Here is an 18,877-nt window from a genome sequence, read left to right on the forward strand (position 1 = left end):
ACAGGACACAATGTGATAATCAGAAAGGTTACCAAGGACTGTCCTCAAGGCCACTGTTATGCGGTCTTAGTATTGTGCACCTATTACATCTGTTAGACTGGGATGCTACTGAAGGTGTTGTCACATATGCAGATGACATCTTAGTAGTTGTGTCTGCAGACTCCAGTTTGATACTTGAGGAAAACGCAAATGATGTGCTTCCTCAAATGCAGCATTGGCACAATAGCAACAAGTTTACTATAGCTGTTCATAAAACCACATACATACTTCTGAAGGGAAGACTTTCTCTTGTCAGAAATCCTTCCCCAAGGCTTGAAAATACCTGCAAAATGCAGCACTGTTTACACATATTTAGACATTCTTCTAGATGAGAAAAGAAACTTTCTAGAACACATACAATTATTTACTCAGAATGCAGCCAAAGTTATGCATAAGATTTCCTGTGCTGGTACTGCTGACCATAAATTAGTGTTGCATGTGGTGCGGTCATATCACCAAGCTATCTTCAGTGCCATTGTGGGCTTTGCTGCAAGTGTCTGGGTGCATCGCCTTAGACTAGGCAACTACAAAACAATACTGTGAAGAATTCAGTGGAGCATACTTCTGAGGCTCACCAGCACCTTTCACATGCCACCTGTAGAGGATTTACTTGTGATCCTTGGGTATGTCTGATGGATACTTTGGTACATTACAAGGCAGTGCTGAATTGCTAATGGCATTAGCAATATGATTGTGTATATGAGATCAGAGGAATGCATTTTACTGATAAAAGACATTTACGATCCTGAACATTTGATTAATGGCAGTCTGACTGGGACACCAGGAGCACTGCAAGATGTATTTACAGCATATTCCCAAGCATCAGGGACAGGTTCAAACTGTGCAACATTGCCCATACTCAAGGTGTGGTGCACCATGGGCCATATCCCAAACATCTGCATTCAGTGGGATGTACTAACACACCAACCTGTGAATGTGGAGAGGAAGGTTTTGCTGATCAGGTCGTTCTCAGATGCCCATTTTTTTTTAGTTAGAAAGAGACTGCAGACAATTAGACTGTGATCTGCCAGCAATTGTAAGTGACCAAATTTGTGGAATAAAGTTAATATGATAGCTTATTGGACATCTAAAAGGCAACTGCTAACTTCCAGTCTATAAGATCAAGTTGACACTCTGAATATCAAAATAAAGTCAACAAGTCACAAGGAAGCATTTCCTCATGAGGATTGCTGAGACATTCACAATGCACATACCAGTGTGGGTGATGTAGAATAGTGTAGCAACAATAGGATTAGAAATAGATATAGTTGTAGATAGTCGGCAAACCTGGACTTCTTCTGAGGCTGCCAGTAACATATCTAGTAATGTAAGATGGAAGTTATTGACTTGATGACATCTTTGCTATCTAGATTGAAGGTGAGGACACCTTATTCACATTCCCACAGAACCTCAACTTTTCCTCCATTTGCTTCACCTGGTCCTACTCAACCCACCAAGACACCTTCCAAGATGTTGACTTTCACCTCAGAGATAGCTACATCAGTACCTCCATCCATATCAAAGCTACTAACCACCAACAATACCTCCACTTCGACAGCTGCCACCCATTCCATATCAAGAAGTCCCTTCCATACAGCCTAGCCACCCGTGATCATCACATCTGCAATGATGAGCAGTCTCTCTCAAAATATACCGAGAGTCTCACCAAAGCCTTCTCTGACTGTAATTATCCTCCCATCTTTGTACAAAAACAAATCTCCTGTGCCTTATCTTTCCAGTCTCCCACCACCTCCCAAAATCCCACAGCCCGGCTACAGAGGGGCATTTCCCTCGTAACTCAGTACCATCCAGGACTGGAGCAACTGAATTACATTTTCCGCTGGGGTTTTGATTACCTCTCATCATGCCCCAAAATGAGAAATGTCCTGCCCACTATCCTTCTATCCTTCCCACCCCTCTTACCATGGTATTCCACCATCCACCGAACCTACACAATATACTTGTCCATCCTTACACAACCCCTGCTCCCAGTCCCTTATCTCATGGCTCGTACCCCTGTAATAGACCTAGATGCAAGACCTGTCCCATACATCCTCCTACCACCACCTACTCCAGTCCAGTCACTAACATCACCTATCCCATCAAAGGCAGGGCTACCTGTGAAACCAGTCATGTGATTTACAAGCTAAGCTGCAACCACTATGCTGCATTCTATGTAGGCATGACAGCCAACAAGCTGTCTGTCCGTGTGAATGGCTGCTGACAAACTGTGGCCAAAAAACAAGTGGACCACCTTGTTGCTCAACATGCTGCCAAACATGACATCCCTCATCTCAGTGACTGCTTCACAACCTGTGCCATATGGATCCTTCCCCCCAACACCAGCTTTTCTGAATTGTGCAGGTGGTAACTTTCCCTGCAATACATCCTACATTCCCGTAACCCTTCTGGCCTCAACCTTCATTAGTCACTGTCCTCACCCATCCAGCCCCCTCCCTGTTCCCATTCCAGCACTTCACAGCCGTCATTTCACCGCCACACCCAGTCTTTATATTTCTTTTTATTTCTTCTTTTTATACCTCTCCTTTCTGATACTTATCCCCTCCCCCCTCTGCACCTTCTCTCCTGCCCTCCGTCTAAACTGCAACACTTCACTGTCCGCCACTCCCACCATACTATCCCTCCCCCTCCCCACCACAGCCTCCTCCTTACCCCCACCCAGTCACCACTCCCATCATGCACAGGTGCTGCTGCTCGCAGTGTGGTTTCAGCTCTCTGACACTGCAGACATGTGTGCAAGTTGTGTTTGCATGAGTGTGTGTGTGTGCGTGTGTGTGCATGTGTGTATATGTGTCTACTGCTGACAAAGGCCTTAGTAGCCGAAAGCTATAATTGTGTGAATCTTTTTGTTGTGCCTATCACGACTCAGCATCTCCGCTATATGGTGAGTAGCAACTTTCGTTCTCTGGTATTGTCACTTCGAGCTTGGGTTAATTCCCTTTATTTTATGTTATTTTTTAACTGAATCTTATTTTTCAAATGTTCTGTTTTACTTCTACATCAATATTCCTAATGGCTGCTGTTAAAATGATTTACTATTACATACACAATATAAAACATTGTATGTCACCATGATTAACGAACATGTACAACTTGTTTAGAGTTTCCAGATAACTGGTCTAAAATTTGTAACAACAAACTGAATTGAATTGAGCTCCTTTTGGTCTCTATCAATATTTTTGTGTCTTCTTCTTATGTGGCTAACATTGATGCTATTTTACAGTGATTTTTTTGAGCAACTGACTATACCTGCCATGGGTTGCATTAATTATCTGGATAATACTATTGCCATGGGCTCCTTGTCCACTGATCACTTAAAAAAATTGTGGACTTTGTTTTTTGTCTTACAGTCTGCAGTCTTGCACTGTAACCTCACAAAATGTCAGTTTTTTCAACCACCTATGTTTGTTTGTTGTTCAAGGTCTCACGGGATGGGATTCGCCCTCTGCCAGATCTCATCTCCTCTGCTACATCTATTTCCCGTCCCTCATCCATGATGGAGTTTCAGGCCTTCCTAGAAAAGATAGCTGACTACCATGAATTCCTGCCATAGGCAGCCACATTGGCCCACCTGTTGCATGCCTTGTTATGTAATAATGTACCTTTTCGCTGGAGCCAGGATTATGAGTGTGCTTTTCAAATGTTGAAAGCCAGACTACTCTCAACCCCTTGTTTAGCTATGTTCTCTGTGGATCAGCTCATAGTTTTGGCAACTGATGCCTCACAGTACAGCCTCAGCACTGTCCTAGCACACCAATATGCTGATGGCTCTGAATGACTTGTTACTTTTGCCTATAAATCTCTCACTCTGGCCCAGCAGCGTTACTCTCAGGTGGCAAAAGAGACTCTTGCCATAGTCTACGCTGTCCAGAAATTTCATGATTTTTGTATGGCTCCAAGTTTCACCTTATTACTGACCATATACTCTTGGTTTCCTTGTTCAATCCTCACACTTCCTTGCCTGACAAAGCAGCACACCAACTCCAACAATGGGCACTGTTCTTGTCTTGCTATGTCAATGTGGATGCCTTGTTCTGCCTTCCTGGGGTTCCTGATCCCAACTTTGATCATGAAGAATTGCTTTCCTTCCATCATGATACTGAAATACAAGTTGCAGTGAAGGGTTTCCCAATTATTAGTGCATGAATAGCAGCTACTGTTGCCACTGACCCAGTTTGTTGCCATGATGTTTGGTTTATTCAAATGGCCAGATAAACCACTGGGTCAGAACTCAGACTTATGGTATTTCCTCTACGCTTTCAATGGTGTTTTGTTGATGTCCATGCAAACCTCTCTCCCAGAGTAGTCATTCTCACCATGTTACAGCATAAGGTTGTGAGCAGTGTTCCTGAGAACAGGCAGCTCCCAGGATGTCGCTGTACCCCTGTGCGCTTGGTTACAGGATCATTTAGTAATCGCGAAAGTGTTACGGAGATGGTAGATAAACTCCAGTGGAAGACTCTGCAGGAGAGATGCTCAGTAGCTCAGTACGGGCTTTTGTTAAACTTTCAAGAACATACCTTCACCGAAAAGTCAAGCAGTATATTGCTCCCTCCTACTTATATCTCACGAAGAGACCATGGGGATAAAATCAGAGAGATTAGAGCCCACACAGAAGCATACTGACAGTCCTTCTTTCCACGAACAATACGAGACTGGAATAGAAGGGAGAACCGATAGAGGTACTCAGGGTACCCTCCGCCACACACCGTCAGGTGGCTTGCAGAGTATGGATGTAGATGTAGATGTAGATGCTCCACACCAGCCATGGGAATGAATTCATGCAGACTTTCCCAGTCCTTTCTCGAATTCCTAATGCCCCTTGGTTGTGCATGTATTTTCCCAGTTTCCTTACATTCTCCAGTGTGTGCCATTGTTGGCTGTGGCCACTATTCATATGTGTTTCAGGGTGCCCTCTTCGGATGATTTAGAGGTGTGCTCCATCCTGCTACTAGTGTGCTCAAGTGTGAGTGCACTGAGTGTAGTGTCACTGTGCATGTGTACTTAAATCAACCACCAACTGTGTCAGTGAGGGCCAGCCACTAGAGGCCACCTGTAGGAAGTGTGCACGTGGCACGGTCTCTGCCATGTTCTCTCCCAGTGACTTGCGTCTGTATATTTGTAGAGCAGTGCTGACTCTTTCTCACTATGTTTTTACCACTGACATCAGCTCTTCTGTGTATCACTTATGTTGCACCTTCTGTATGATTCTTTTGTCTTGTTACATGTGGAGTCATGCTTATTTCCATTGTTGTTCAGAGGCTTATGAATGAAGCCACATTTGTGTTACTTGAATTGATTTCATGTATTACTTGATTATTACAATAATTATAGTTAACAACTGTATTTCTTCAGTTAATGAAATAATGCAGTTTCTAGCTTTATGCACAATTCGTTTCATGATATATATGCATGATGTAACACCTCTCATCGTGATTCTGGAACAATTGCATCGTAGGCTGCATGACTTAAAAGCTGTATATATTATTTCAGACCCTCTACATGAATTTGCCGTAATGCAAACCAACAAATTATCTTATGGTCATTGTACTTTATTTCTTATAGACTGAACATTATGGTGGACAACTGGAAAAATATAGCATTGCTTACCTTGGGTGCTTTTTGAAGTTTATTATATTCTTTTTGGTTGTTTTTCCTATGGTGAAGCTTAATTTTTTGTTCAACCACTACATTATCCACAGTGAGCAAGATGGTACAGCTGGCTGTAAGACACTGATCTTGCATTTTGGAATATGACATTTCAAATCCTCATTCATATTTAGGTTTTCTGTGGCTTCTTTAAAATGCTTAAGGTATGCTGGGATGCTTCCTCTAAAAAGGGGATTTTGTTTCATTTCTTGTGACCTCTTTGTCCACAGTGTGCTAAACCTTAAACTTTCTTCTGTAAGCTCTCACAAAAAATAAATAAATAAAATAAAAATAATAAATGTAAAAAGAGAAAAGTACTGTATTGATAACTTCTGTGTGTATAGTTTTTCAGAACAAATTGGTAAGTGCATTGTTGAAATATATAGATTCTCTTCTATTACTCTTTTTCTGTTTTTGCCCCTTAATATTATGACACAGTTATGTTTTACTGAGCCTTTTGACTCTTCCTCTACATTATAAATCACATAATTTAACTGTACACACTGTTTTGTTCACATAGTCTGGCTGAAAACCTCCACAGTGCCTATCATGGCTACTTGATAGTAAAAGAATCTTATGGAATTTTCTTTTGTGGTTTATTACAGAATGTATTCTTAAATGATCACTTGAGATGTGATAGTTTAAATTTCATGATTGCTTTGTTTCCCAAATTTAGCAGAGATGTTATGTCACCTTGAAGCAACTTGCAAATGAACAGTGTGGCTACTAACAGGCATTTTAATGTAGTAATTTTCATACACATGATCCACAAATGCTGAGACAAGCTACATTACTCTCAGTTTTTTTAAAAATATTCAGAAAAATATTTCAGTAAGAAGCATAACAACATTCTGCTGAGGTAAAGACAAAAGGTACATTTTTGTGGACAGAATTTGTTTAGCAGATTACATGCTTCCACATTCCAACAATTCCCCATACCAGTACTGGTTTTTAGATGCCACAGATAGTTTCTCAGTCTTTTCTCAACTCATCTTTCATTGACTGTGTTTGCCCACTGTCACTTCTCTGAGATTTGTAAAGTGATATAACTCAGAGTTTTGATCCTTCAGTTCATTCATAATATATTTCGGTCACAAAATTTTAATTTATTTCTTTCTAACTCATCCCACACAACCTTCCGCTTTTAAAACTAATTATGGTATTTTTAGCATCTATCAAACATTACAGTTTTTCCCCTTTGCTATTAACCATATCCCTTTATATTATGAATTGTGTAAGCCTGGTGATGGCTGCTCTGAGTTACACTCTTTCCTCAGGTGTCAAATCTCTTTTTATCGTTTGATATCATGTATTGCTCTGTTGTTTATACATATTATGAACAGACACAGAAATCCCAGTTCCTTTGGAAAACAATAATTTCCTATTTTACATGACACATAAACTCACCTCTATAGCAGAGATAGCTAAAGAACGCCTATGCAGTAATGCTCAGCTCATAGGTAAGATGGTATGAATCCTCGTGGTGGCAAAATTTTCACTACCAGTATTTGGAAGGCAAGGGGAGGAGAGGTGGCTGCATAAAGTTACTGATCACCAATATTTGCATCATTGCCCACAATTAAATTCTAAACTTCTTCACAGGGTGTCATGAAGTGAGGTATCTTACGAAGTGAGGGAATGTGACACTGTTGATGATGATCCATCTGTCAGTTGGGGACATAGAGCTCAGTGAGCTCCGGGTGCCATTGAAGAGAAGTGGGCTATGTGCTAGCACCAGGTTTCACCCCCTCCCTTCCTTTCACCCCAACAACACAATAACAAAACTACACAGTACAAGTGCTCATAATACTCATCTACACAACACATCCAAGTCTTTTTCCAATTTTGACAGAACTACATTGTCACTGGCAAGGCTTAAACTTTTTGTTTCTTCTCCCCGGACTTTAATTTTGTGTCTGAATTTCTCTTTGACTTCCTGTTCTGCTTGCTCAGTATAAGACTGAATAACATCAGTGATATGTTACTACCCTATCTCACTTCCTTCTCAGCTTCTGCCATCCTTTCACATCCTTCAACTCTTATAACTACAGTCTGATTGCTATATAAACAGTAGATAACTTTTCACTCCCTATATTTTATCCCCGCTACATTCAAATTTCCAAAGTGTGTATTTCAGTAAACATTATCACAAGCTTTTTATAAACATACAAATGCTCTAAGTGTAGATTTGCATTTCTTCAGTCTATCTTCTAAGATGCCAAAGAGTCAGTATTTTGTTGCATATTCCTAGACTTTACCATAGCACAAACTGATCTTCCCCATTGTTGGCTTATACCAGTTTTTCCATTCGTCTCTGAATAATTAGTGTTAGTATTATGCAATCATGGCTTTTTAAATAGCTGTTAAACTAGACAGCCTTAAATTGCATTAAACCATGCTGCTTTCCATACAGTCCTGCCTTATACTTGATATTAAGCTTACAAGTGGAGGCCATGATGTTGGGATCATGAATTTATTTCAAACTTTGTACGCCTTTAGTAGGCCATTAAAACAACATAATGTACAAGTAATAGGGTGCACTACTCTGGAAATTCCTAGAAAATTGCAACATAAGTATTACACAGCTATTATGTAACTGATGTATCTACGCAAAGTTCCGGGCTGTAAGATGTCATTGTGGTCAAGTGGTTAGAGATTGCACATACCAAGAGGGTCGTAATTGAGGCAACGGTGCAAATCCTGCTAACACACATTTTTTAATCTATAATTTTTTATCACTGGTCATATTATCTACTTTATATGACATTGAAGAGACAATATAATGGAAAAATACCTATGTGCATTTTCATGAAGTCGTAGTGAATTTCATGTTATTCATCTATTCACTCTTTTTAATTAAATTTTGAAGGATGAGGGACAGGCTTGGAAAGCCCAAGTCAAAAAATCTAGAGAAAAAAGTCATATCACAAAACCAATAGTGAATGGGCTATCTGATCATGACACACAGCATCTTGTGTTAAATGTTGAACTCGATAGATGTTTACAATACTTCTGTCTCAAATGGAAAATACAAAGCATTCATTATTAAAGTTACCTCCACTTTTGAAAATTTTTTTCCTCTAAAGGTAATTCAAATCACACATAAGTAAAATGAATACCATTGATTACACAAAGAATAAAGATATCATTTGGGACAATAAGAAGACTGCATCTACTATCTAGAAACAGCTCTGATGTTGCATTGTAATGCATTACTAAAAATACTGTAAAATATTGTAGAAGTAATCCAGAAATCAAAGCAGCTTTATTATGAGAAGAAGATAATCACATCAGGCAACAAAATAAAAACTGTATGGGATATAGTGAAGACAGATAGGTGGGACCAAAAAGGAAGAGGAACATATAGCTCCAAAAATAAAAGAGAGTTTCGTAACAAGTGCATGCAGTGTTACAAACCTCTTAAACAAGTACTTCATTTCTGTTACTGACAGCTTGGGGTTATCTGGTTTGGTGAATAACACAATGGAATATCTAAGACCAGTCTTGAAAAATAACTTAAATAAACTGGAAATGACACATGTCCCAAAGAAATAGCTTCCTTCATAAAATCCTTCAAATCTAAGTATTCTAGTGAGTATGATAACATATCAGCAACGTTAACCAAAGAGTGCTCATGAGAACTGTGCTCTATCTTAAGTTATTTGTGTAAGCAATCTCTCATCAGTGGAACATTTCCAGACTGGCTAAAATATGCTGAAGTTAAGCCTCTTTAGAAGAAGTGGGATAAAGAGATGCCATCAAACTGTTGACCAATTTCACTTTTGCTGGCTTTCTCAAAAATATTTGAAAAGGTTGTGTTCAAGTATCTCCTTAAGTATCTGACTGTAAATTACATATTGTCAAAGTCACAGTTTGGATTTCTTAGGGTTTCTGATATAGAGAAAGCTATTTAAATGTACAGTGAGAATGTACTTAATTCATTAGATAATAAATTAGAGGCTACTGGCATTTTTAGTGACCTATGAAAAGCCTTTGACTGTGTGAACCATGCCATTCTCTTAAGTAAATCAAAATATTACAGTGTCACTGGCAGTGCTGCGAAATGGTTTGAGCCTTAACTAACTAATGGGAAACAAAGGGTGTGATTGCGAAATACCTGTGCAGTAAGCAATCAGTTTTCATCTGACTGGGAGTTAATTACATGTGGTGTTCCTCAAGGGTCCATCTTGGGTCCATTCCTTTTCCCTTTTGTACATTAATGTCCTCTCGTCTGTTACACTGCAAGATGCTAAGTTTGTTTTGTTTGCAGATGATACAAACATTGCAATAAGTAGCAAATCAAGTGTAGATTTAGAAATGGCTCCAAATTAAATTTTCAGCATGTGTATAACATATGAAGACATGCAGATTGAAGAGGTTGACAGTGTTAAATTTCTGGGATTACATCTCAATAATGAATTCACTTGGGAAGGGCATACCACAGAATTGCTTAAGCACCTAAATAAGTCTGTATTTGCAGTGAGAATGATGTCAGATGTGGGAGATATAAAAAAAAATTTACATGCTTGCTTACTTTCATTCCATTATGTCATACGGGATCATATCCTGGGGTAACTCATCAAACCGAGCAAAAGTTTTTAGCGTGCAAAAGTGTGTAATAAGAATCATTTGTGGTGTAAATTCAAGAACACCATGTAGAAACCTGTTCAAGGAACTTTGTATTCTAACCACTGCTTCTCAGTATATTTATTCCTGAATGAAATTTGTTGCAAGTAATACGTCTTTATTTCCAATCAATAGCTCAATACATAGTATCAATACTAGGAATTAGAACAATCTACATAAAGGCCTAAAATCACTTACCTTGGTCCAAAAAGGGGTCCAATATTCAGGAACACACATTTTCAATAGATTGCCAGCAACCAGTTTGAAAGACTTTTTGATAGGCAACTGCTCCTACTCTATAGATGAATATCTTAACAGAGAGTGTTAAGCCAGCTTAAGTAAAAATGTTTGTTAGATTTCAGTTTTGATAACACTTTGTCACAACAGGCAAGATTAGGTATTTTGTGTGTGATAAATTTATTAATAGTGCATAACAATGTTTCATTCTGATGGCGTATTAATTCTGTAAATATTAGCTGTTCCAGTTTACTGTATTTTATTCATCTAGTTTGATAATCTCCTGACAAATGATCAGGGTAGAAAGTATTATATTCAAATGTTTTTTGTTTTTATGTTATACATTCTGACATGTTCCACACTTATGAGCATCATCTCATTTTTTGGGTCTGTGTAACGAAAACTGATTCTAATCTAACCTAATCTAAACATCAATAAATAATGTTGCAAATGATGTAATTCAGTAATATAGTATGTCACAATGTGCAAGACCACAAGAGTAATGTATAATTACTTGTTGGATGTGCTCTTGACATCACAGGTTGCAAGATGGTATTTGTCATACAGATATGGAAAACATAAATTGAAACAGGATCTACTACATTGAATGAATGCAGTTATCCCACATTTACAGGGAGTTTTCAGAATTTTTAAGGGAAAACACACCCTGTTGACATTTTGAAACATTTTCCTTTCTTCTGATAGTACAGATTAAAAAGTAAATTTGAGCGGGAGTCGAACTGTCACTTCGTACACGTTCATGTTAAGAAGCTTGAACGCTGATCATTTGGCTACCATGAACTCTAACATCTGGCACCTACTCACAGATACATAAGCCACTTAATAGACATATAAGACTTCTCTCATGATTTTCACCAAATTTACAGTGTAGTGCACCTTACTACTTGCACATTATGTTGCTTTAATGGCCTACTAAAGCTGTACAAACTCTGAAGTAAATCTGTGATCCCAATATCATGGCCTCTCCTTATTGGATAGAAGATTTAGTCTCTGGTTTTTACAGTTGTATCAAACAGATGTCTATGAGATAAGCGCTACTCGTAACAACATATTTTGATTCAACATTTTATTTAGATAATATGGCTTATTACCCTTATTCCTTCAAGTTCATCATACCAGTTTTATTCTTAAGAAAAGTATAGTTATTTGCTTAATGTGTTACTTAGCTATCTGTAACCTACACGGTATTTTATGCTTTGAATCAAAAAAAGTACTATTATGTATCATATAAATTAATGACAGTGTAGATCTTTTAACGTAATCGCCAAAATTTGTATATTGTGTATTGTTTTTACACAGGAACATTTGAGAATGAGGCAATGACCATGAAACCAGCAGTGATAAAAAAAAAAAAAAAAAAATAAACAAATGATAAAGCTGTGGAACTGTCGCTTTCTGGGAAAAATTGTGATGTTGTAGGTACCCTGTAGTCTTCAGGCCACTCCAGTGAGAACTTAATGTCAAACACAGCTGTTGGAAATAAACTAAAAAACTCATGTAGAAAGGGTTTACCAGAAGACAAAAAGATTTGAATTGAAAAAAACAATGAAGCATTTGAAAATGGTTACTTAGGAGCTGCACATATCAAAATTCCCCATATAATGTAATGGAAAAGGTCAAGAAAAACATAACCACTTGTTGGTAATTCTGTACTCTGCATTTTCTTTTTAAGAATCTATGAAACACTTCTACATTGTGTATCAGCTTCTTCACGTGAGGTTCAATGAAAATTTCTCTTTTGATATTTACCTTAGTTGCTGTTGTGAAGCTAATTTTGTCCTACAAAAGAAATATAAAGTGCTTAGGTGAAATGTGTAATGAGCCCTAGTTGTCTATACACAGCTGAGAAGATGACCCTCAACTGGTTAAAATTCACACTTTAATGACTAACCACAACTTTCCTGTAAGAAAAGGAAACCTGGGTAACTATCGTACCTGGCACGTTCAGTGTATAACATATTACTGTTGTTTCACATAATTTAGTATCCAAAGAAGGTTTTACATCCTCTGATAATACTTTTTTAATTCTCTTGAATGAACACCTACAAGAACTGTTGATGAAAAGTTGTCAATTGTTTTGATTTTATGTAAACCTCACTACCAAAGCAATGGCAATATCACAATTAATACATGAACATGAAGTACTGAAGTAATATGTGATTCCATTTGAATTTAAGTATCTTGCTGTTTTCATCTGACAAACAATCTTGGAATTAACATCTCTGCATTTTAACTGGTTAATCCTAGATAGTGTATTAAGTCATTCAATTCTGATTGACTTGGAATGTGAGTTTTTGCATGGTCTGTAATGTGATTTTCAAGTGTTAGTATTATTTTTCTAGTTTAAGACCAATATATTATAAAATAGACCATAAATTCACTTAAAAAAACAACAGTTTTTCTCACATGATGTAATGCTGCAGGTCATTTTTGTTTTATTCTTTGGGTGTTTTGTTTAACATGCGTAGTAAATATATTTTACTTTACTGATACCACAATCCAGGACCTTACAGTACTAGTATTAGCTTTTGACTGCAGTTTGTCCTTTCAATTAGACAGAACTCTAATTTCCTAGTGCAGGGTTATTTGATCACACCTGTTAATTATCTTTTTCCGGTTGCTATAGAGAGAGAGAGAGAGAGAGAGAGAGAGAGAGAGAGAGAGAGAGGTAATTGGTGTATTAATGTATGATATGCACACTCTTTTGTGTCACTGCAGTGGGTGCAGGAACAACGGGTTGTGTGCTAGCTTCACGTCTGAGCTCTGAGTCACATGCTTCAGTCCTACTCATAGAGGCAGGTGGTGTACCAAACTGGCTTTCATCAGTACCACTTGCAGCTCCTTTACTTCAGGGATCCCAGTCTGAAAGCGACTGGGCCTATCGTACTCTACCACAGAAACATTCATCCTGGGGTCTCAAAGACCAGGTATGCTATCTGAAGCTCATTTTATTCATATGAATAATGAAAAGTAACGAATTTTGTGGCCTAGGTTAAATAGAACCATTGTTATCTGTAGTCAGCCCTTCACTTGAAAAGAATAATGTGTAAGGAAAATTTTGCACCAATAATTCCAATGAGAGTGAAGCTAACAGCATCCATTCATCACAACAGAAACAGGATTTATTGAAGAAAATGCACAAGCAAGCAGAAAATGCAAGTCTCACAACTTCTCCTGTACTGTCCAAGAACCCAGCCCAAGATTGAGACTGTGACGCAACTACTAGCACAGGCAAAACAACACACAACAAGACATCCAATGAAGCTCTAAACATAAATGTTTAAACGCCAAGAAAAACAAACGAAAAATGTAAAAACTCCTAATTTATGCTTATAGCCACAGAAAAAGCCTCTCTGTTTCCCTTCGTGAGAATATGAACTTAGGTTATTCAGCATTTGCTAAACTCAGACCTGGATCTGCATTTCATTCTGTGGTAGACAACATAACCATAGAAACAAACAAATGCAACAAAGACAACTGCTTTGTGATTATAGGCGGTGCCAGTGATGTATACAGAAATAAAAGCAAATCAGCACTGAGAAGTTACAGAAATTTATTACCACAAATACACCACACCAATGTTATTCTAGCAAATGTAGTAGTATGATATGACCTTTCAAAGTGGTTTTGTGTTAATAGGTAAATAGAAACTCACAATTCAGTGCACAAAAACTATGTAAAATTAATAGCTGTTAGCAAAACGAACTGAGATGAACACACCCAGCATGGACTACACATGAACAGGAAGGGAAAATGAAAATTAGTGAATGAAATAAAAGTTCTCTGTCCCCCATTCACCAATGATAAGGAAGCAATAGCACTAGGTTATTTTCCTGAAGCTTGTTTAGAGAAAATATGCATTGCAGCAGTGATTAATCAGGCAAACTAGGTATAAGTGAACCCTGTGAACTCTGTAATTACACATGTATAAGATAAGTACAACAGCAAAGATAATCTTGGTTCCATTATCAACATCCACAGATGCATAAACAGAGGAGAAACCCAGGCAGCACTTAGCATGATACATCTGAATGTGCAGTACCTTAGGAAGAAACTCAGTATATTACAGGTATTTGTAAAGGAGCATCTGCCACAAATGTTAGTATTAATTGAACATGACCTAAAATGTAATGAAATTAACTATTATAAACTAGATAGTTATGTAATGGTGAACAGTTATTGTAGGAAACAGCATAAGGTGGGAGGTGTGGCAATCTTTGTGAGCGAACATATTCTGTCTAAGAAACATAAATTTATTGGGCAATATGGTGAAGATTGGATATTAGAAGTAAGTGGTATTGCAATTCAACTAAAAGGGCATGGAGTGAACGTAGTAAAACAAAAGCTAATAGGAATATACAGACCACCTTGTGCAGATGTAATTGATTTTCCCAATAGTTTCAATATCATAATTAGGCAAAGCGGTCCCAATAACCTTACTACAGTTGGAGACCTTAACATTGATACAAACTCCAACAACATAGCTAACATGAACTTGTAGATGTATTAACTTCATACTGTCTTAGAAATATAGTTACCATGGATACCATGGTCTCAGATTCTAGTTCTACCAGGACAGGTTATGCAATCATTAACAAACCTGCTGAAGGCTCTGTTAAGTATAGTAACATAGACTTTCATCACTCAAACCACCTTACACAGCAGATAGAATATAGAAAAATAGTTTCTAAAATAATACCAAAAACTTTTAAAAAGAAGTGAGTTATGAGCAATAGTAATATCAACTCTTTGAAAGTGGGATAGAATCTACCATGTGGAAGGATCTGTGGGGTCTTGTCCACTCATCACTCGTATCACTAATAGGGTGCCTAAGGGATGCAGTGTTCTTGGAATACTATACAACAATTCCATCAAATAGCATTAGTAATTTTATTTCTGGAAAGCAACTGACAATACTTAACTTTGATTACAGCAAATGTCACTAGCAACAGGCAACACGAAAACAGTAAGGTTCTACATCTACATCTACATCTACATTGATACTCCGCAAGCCACCCAACGGTGTGTGGTGGAGGGCACTTTACGTGCCACTGTCATTACCTCCCTTTCCTGTTCCAGTCGCGTATGGTTCGCGGGAAGAACGACTGTCTGAAAGCCTCCGTGCGCGCTCTAATCTCTCTAATTTTACATTCGTGATCTCCTCGGGAGGTATAAGTAGGGGGAAGCAATATATTCGATACCTCATCCAGAAACGCACCCTCTCGAAACCTGGCGAGCAAGCTACACCGCGATGCAGAGCGCCTCTCTTGCAGAGTCTGCCACTTGAGTTTATTAAACATCTCCGTAACGCTATCATGGTTACCAAATAACCCTGTGACGAAACGCGCCGCTCTTCTTTGGATCTTCTCTATCTCCTCCGTCAGACCGATCTGGTACGGATCCCACACTGATGAGCAATACTCAAGTATAGGTCGAACGAGTGTTTTGTAAGCCACCATCTTTCTTGATGGACTACATTTTCTAAGCACTCTCCCAATGAATCTCAACCTGGTACCCGCCTTACCAACAATTAATTTTATATGATCATTCCATTTCAAATCGTTCCGCACGCATACTCCCAGATATTTTACAGAAGTAACTGCTACCAGTGTTTGTTCCGCTATCATATAATCATACAATAAAGGATCCTTCTTTCTATGTATTCGCAATACATTACATTTGTCTATGTTAAGGGTCAGTTGCCACTCCCTGCACCAAGTGCCTATCCGCTGCAGATCTTCCTGCATTTCGCTACAATTTTCTAATGCTGCAACTTCTCTGTATACTACAGCATCATCCGCGAAAAGCCGCATGGAACTTCTGACACTATCTACTAAGTCATTTATATATATTGTGAAAAGCAATGGTCCCATAACACTCCCCTGTGGCACGCCAGAGGTTACTTTAACGTCTGTAGACGTCTCTCCAGTGATAACAACATGCTGTGTTCTGTTTGCTAAAAACTCTTCAATCCAGCCACACAGCTGGTCTGATATTCCGTAGGCTCTTACTTTGTTTATCAGGCGACAGTGTGGAACTGTATCGAACGCCTTCCGGAAGTCAAGAAAAATAGCATCTACCTGGGAGCCTTTATCTAATATTTTCTGGGTCTCATGAACAAATAAGGCGAGTTGGGTCTCACACGATCGCTGTTTCCGGAATCCATGTTGATTCCTACATAGTAGATTCTGGGTTTCCAGAAATGACATGATACGCGAGCAAAAAACATGTTCTAAAAATTCTACAAGAGATCGACGTAAGAGATATAGGTCTATAGTTTTGCGCATCTGCTCGACGACCCTTCTTGAAGACTGGGACTATCTGTGCTCTTTTCCAATCATTTGGAACCCTCCGTTCCTCTAGAGACTTGCGGTACATGGCTGTTAGAAGGGGGGCAAGTTCTTTCGCGTACTCTGTGTAGAATCGAATTGGTATCCCATCAGGTCCAGTGGACTTTCCTCTGTTGAGTGATTCCAGTTGCTTTTCTATTCCTTGGACACTTATTTCGATGTCAGCCATTTTTTCGTTTGTGCGAGGATTTAGAGAAGGAACTGCAGTGCGGTCTTCCTCTGTGAAACAGCTTTGGAAAAAGGTGTTTAGTATTTCAGCTTTACGCGTGTCATCCTCTGTTTCAATGCCATCATCATCCCGTAGTGTCTGGATATGCTGTTTCAAGCCACTTACTGATTTAACGTAAGACCCGAACTTCCTAGGATTTTCTGTCAAGTCGGTACATAGAATTTCACTTTCGAATTCAATGAACGCTTCACGCATAGCCCTCCTTACGCTAACTTTGACATCGTTTAGCTTCTGTTTGTCTGAGAGGTTTTGGCTGCGTTTAAACTTGTTCTTGCTATACACAAAGTCCAAGTAAGCACTTAATATGGATCACGACAATCTGATAGCATATCACTAATTTTCATTGCAGACTGGCCCAATCTGAACAGTCGAGGCTAGCAGGAGTGGTGTTTATATTCACTTCTTCCAGGTGTCACTCTTGGCACGATATGGTCCAGTTCCGTGCACCATTAGCCATTTCCTCACTGTTGTTCGTCAGGATAGAAGTCAGGAGCGGAGGGCGTTGTAAAATGAAAATTAATTGAGTGGAATGGACCCAGTTTATTCTTGTAATGATGGTACAGTGGTGCCTACGTAGGGCTGAGCAGCCCCAAGAGGGGTTGCCGTCTGCTCATCAGAGAGGCAGAGGCTAGAGGAGCGACTACTCGGGGCCGAGGTCAGAAGCTAAGAGAGCGCGGAGCTGTTTCCAAGCCGCCCTCGCCGCTCCCGGCCGCGTCCCCACGTGATCACACGATTAGTCTCTGATTGGAGGATTGATTCCGCCAACGCGCCTTGCTAGTAGCGTGCCCCCGTCAGCGCAACCAACCCGTGGGACTTGAGTCTGACCGAGGAGCACGTGGCAGGAATGTGCCGACCATGGTCTTCCGGCCAGCACCTTCCACCACAGTATGCCCAAGCCGGCTACGGCCGAACATTATGCATTGAAAATTTATTTAAATAAAATTTTGTCGGCAATGATCCCTCTTGGGGGTCTCCTCCCTGCACACTGTCTTCTCTGTTCATGCATTCCGCATCTTCATTCCATCACTTGTGGTGACGCTAGAACATTCCTCCCCTCCAAAGTGATGGACCATTGTTGTGTATGGAGTGCGACCATGGAGGGGAATGCAGGAGTGTTTGCGCCTTGATGGGCTGGAAGCTGTGGTCGCAAGCAAAATCGAGCTTCCGGCCATACCCCACCATCTTGCCTGTGCTCTGGTGGAAACGTCCCCCGAAAAATGACCAGTAGGGTACATGTCCACCTCCTGCTGCCATGAAATAGAGGAAGAAGGCAGCAACTGGTGCAGCATGGATGGGTCCAGCTTCATCGGTAGGATGAGAGGAGGCAGAGGAGGTGAAGGCTCCGTCTCCATGGGGTCATCCGATGGTGTCGTGGCCTCGCTGTCCCCTGAATCCATGAATCTGGGGGAAGAGAGATTTGAAGATCACGTATATGTGACAGAGGGATATTTGATTTTGATGGTGGCACTGCAAACTATCTGGACCTGAAAGAAGAAACATGCAAGCACCAAGTCTACAGACAATCTCGCCTCGCGCCCACTGTCTGTTGCCGCTAAAAACCCTATAATAGACAATGTCATGTGGTGCAAAGTGTTAATTGCAGCCTTCTTTTGGTGCCGGATGCTGAGGAGGGTGGAGCAGTGTGCAATGGTGGCAGCCACAAAGCATTTCCACCGGCAATGGTCCGTCTCATGGGTTCGATCGA

The 18,877-nt window shown here is 39.6% G+C and overlaps 1 protein-coding gene across 2 annotated transcripts in view; it reads left to right on the forward strand.

Annotated features, from left to right (window-relative positions):
* The window catches only part of LOC124555646 (neither inactivation nor afterpotential protein G-like), a 242,042-nt gene that overhangs the window by 14,294 nt on the left and 208,871 nt on the right, over window positions 1-18,877 (forward strand). For both annotated transcript variants that reach the window (XM_047129629.1, XM_047129630.1), the window contains exon 3: window positions 13,312-13,520. In XM_047129629.1, the coding sequence (XP_046985585.1) occupies window positions 13,312-13,520 (209 nt within the window). The remainder of the gene's footprint in view (window positions 1-13,311; window positions 13,521-18,877) is intronic.

The sequence above is a fragment of the Schistocerca americana genome, chromosome X (genome assembly GCF_021461395.2).
Source record: "Schistocerca americana isolate TAMUIC-IGC-003095 chromosome X, iqSchAmer2.1, whole genome shotgun sequence".
Classification (NCBI taxonomy): Eukaryota; Metazoa; Arthropoda; class Insecta; order Orthoptera; family Acrididae; genus Schistocerca; species Schistocerca americana.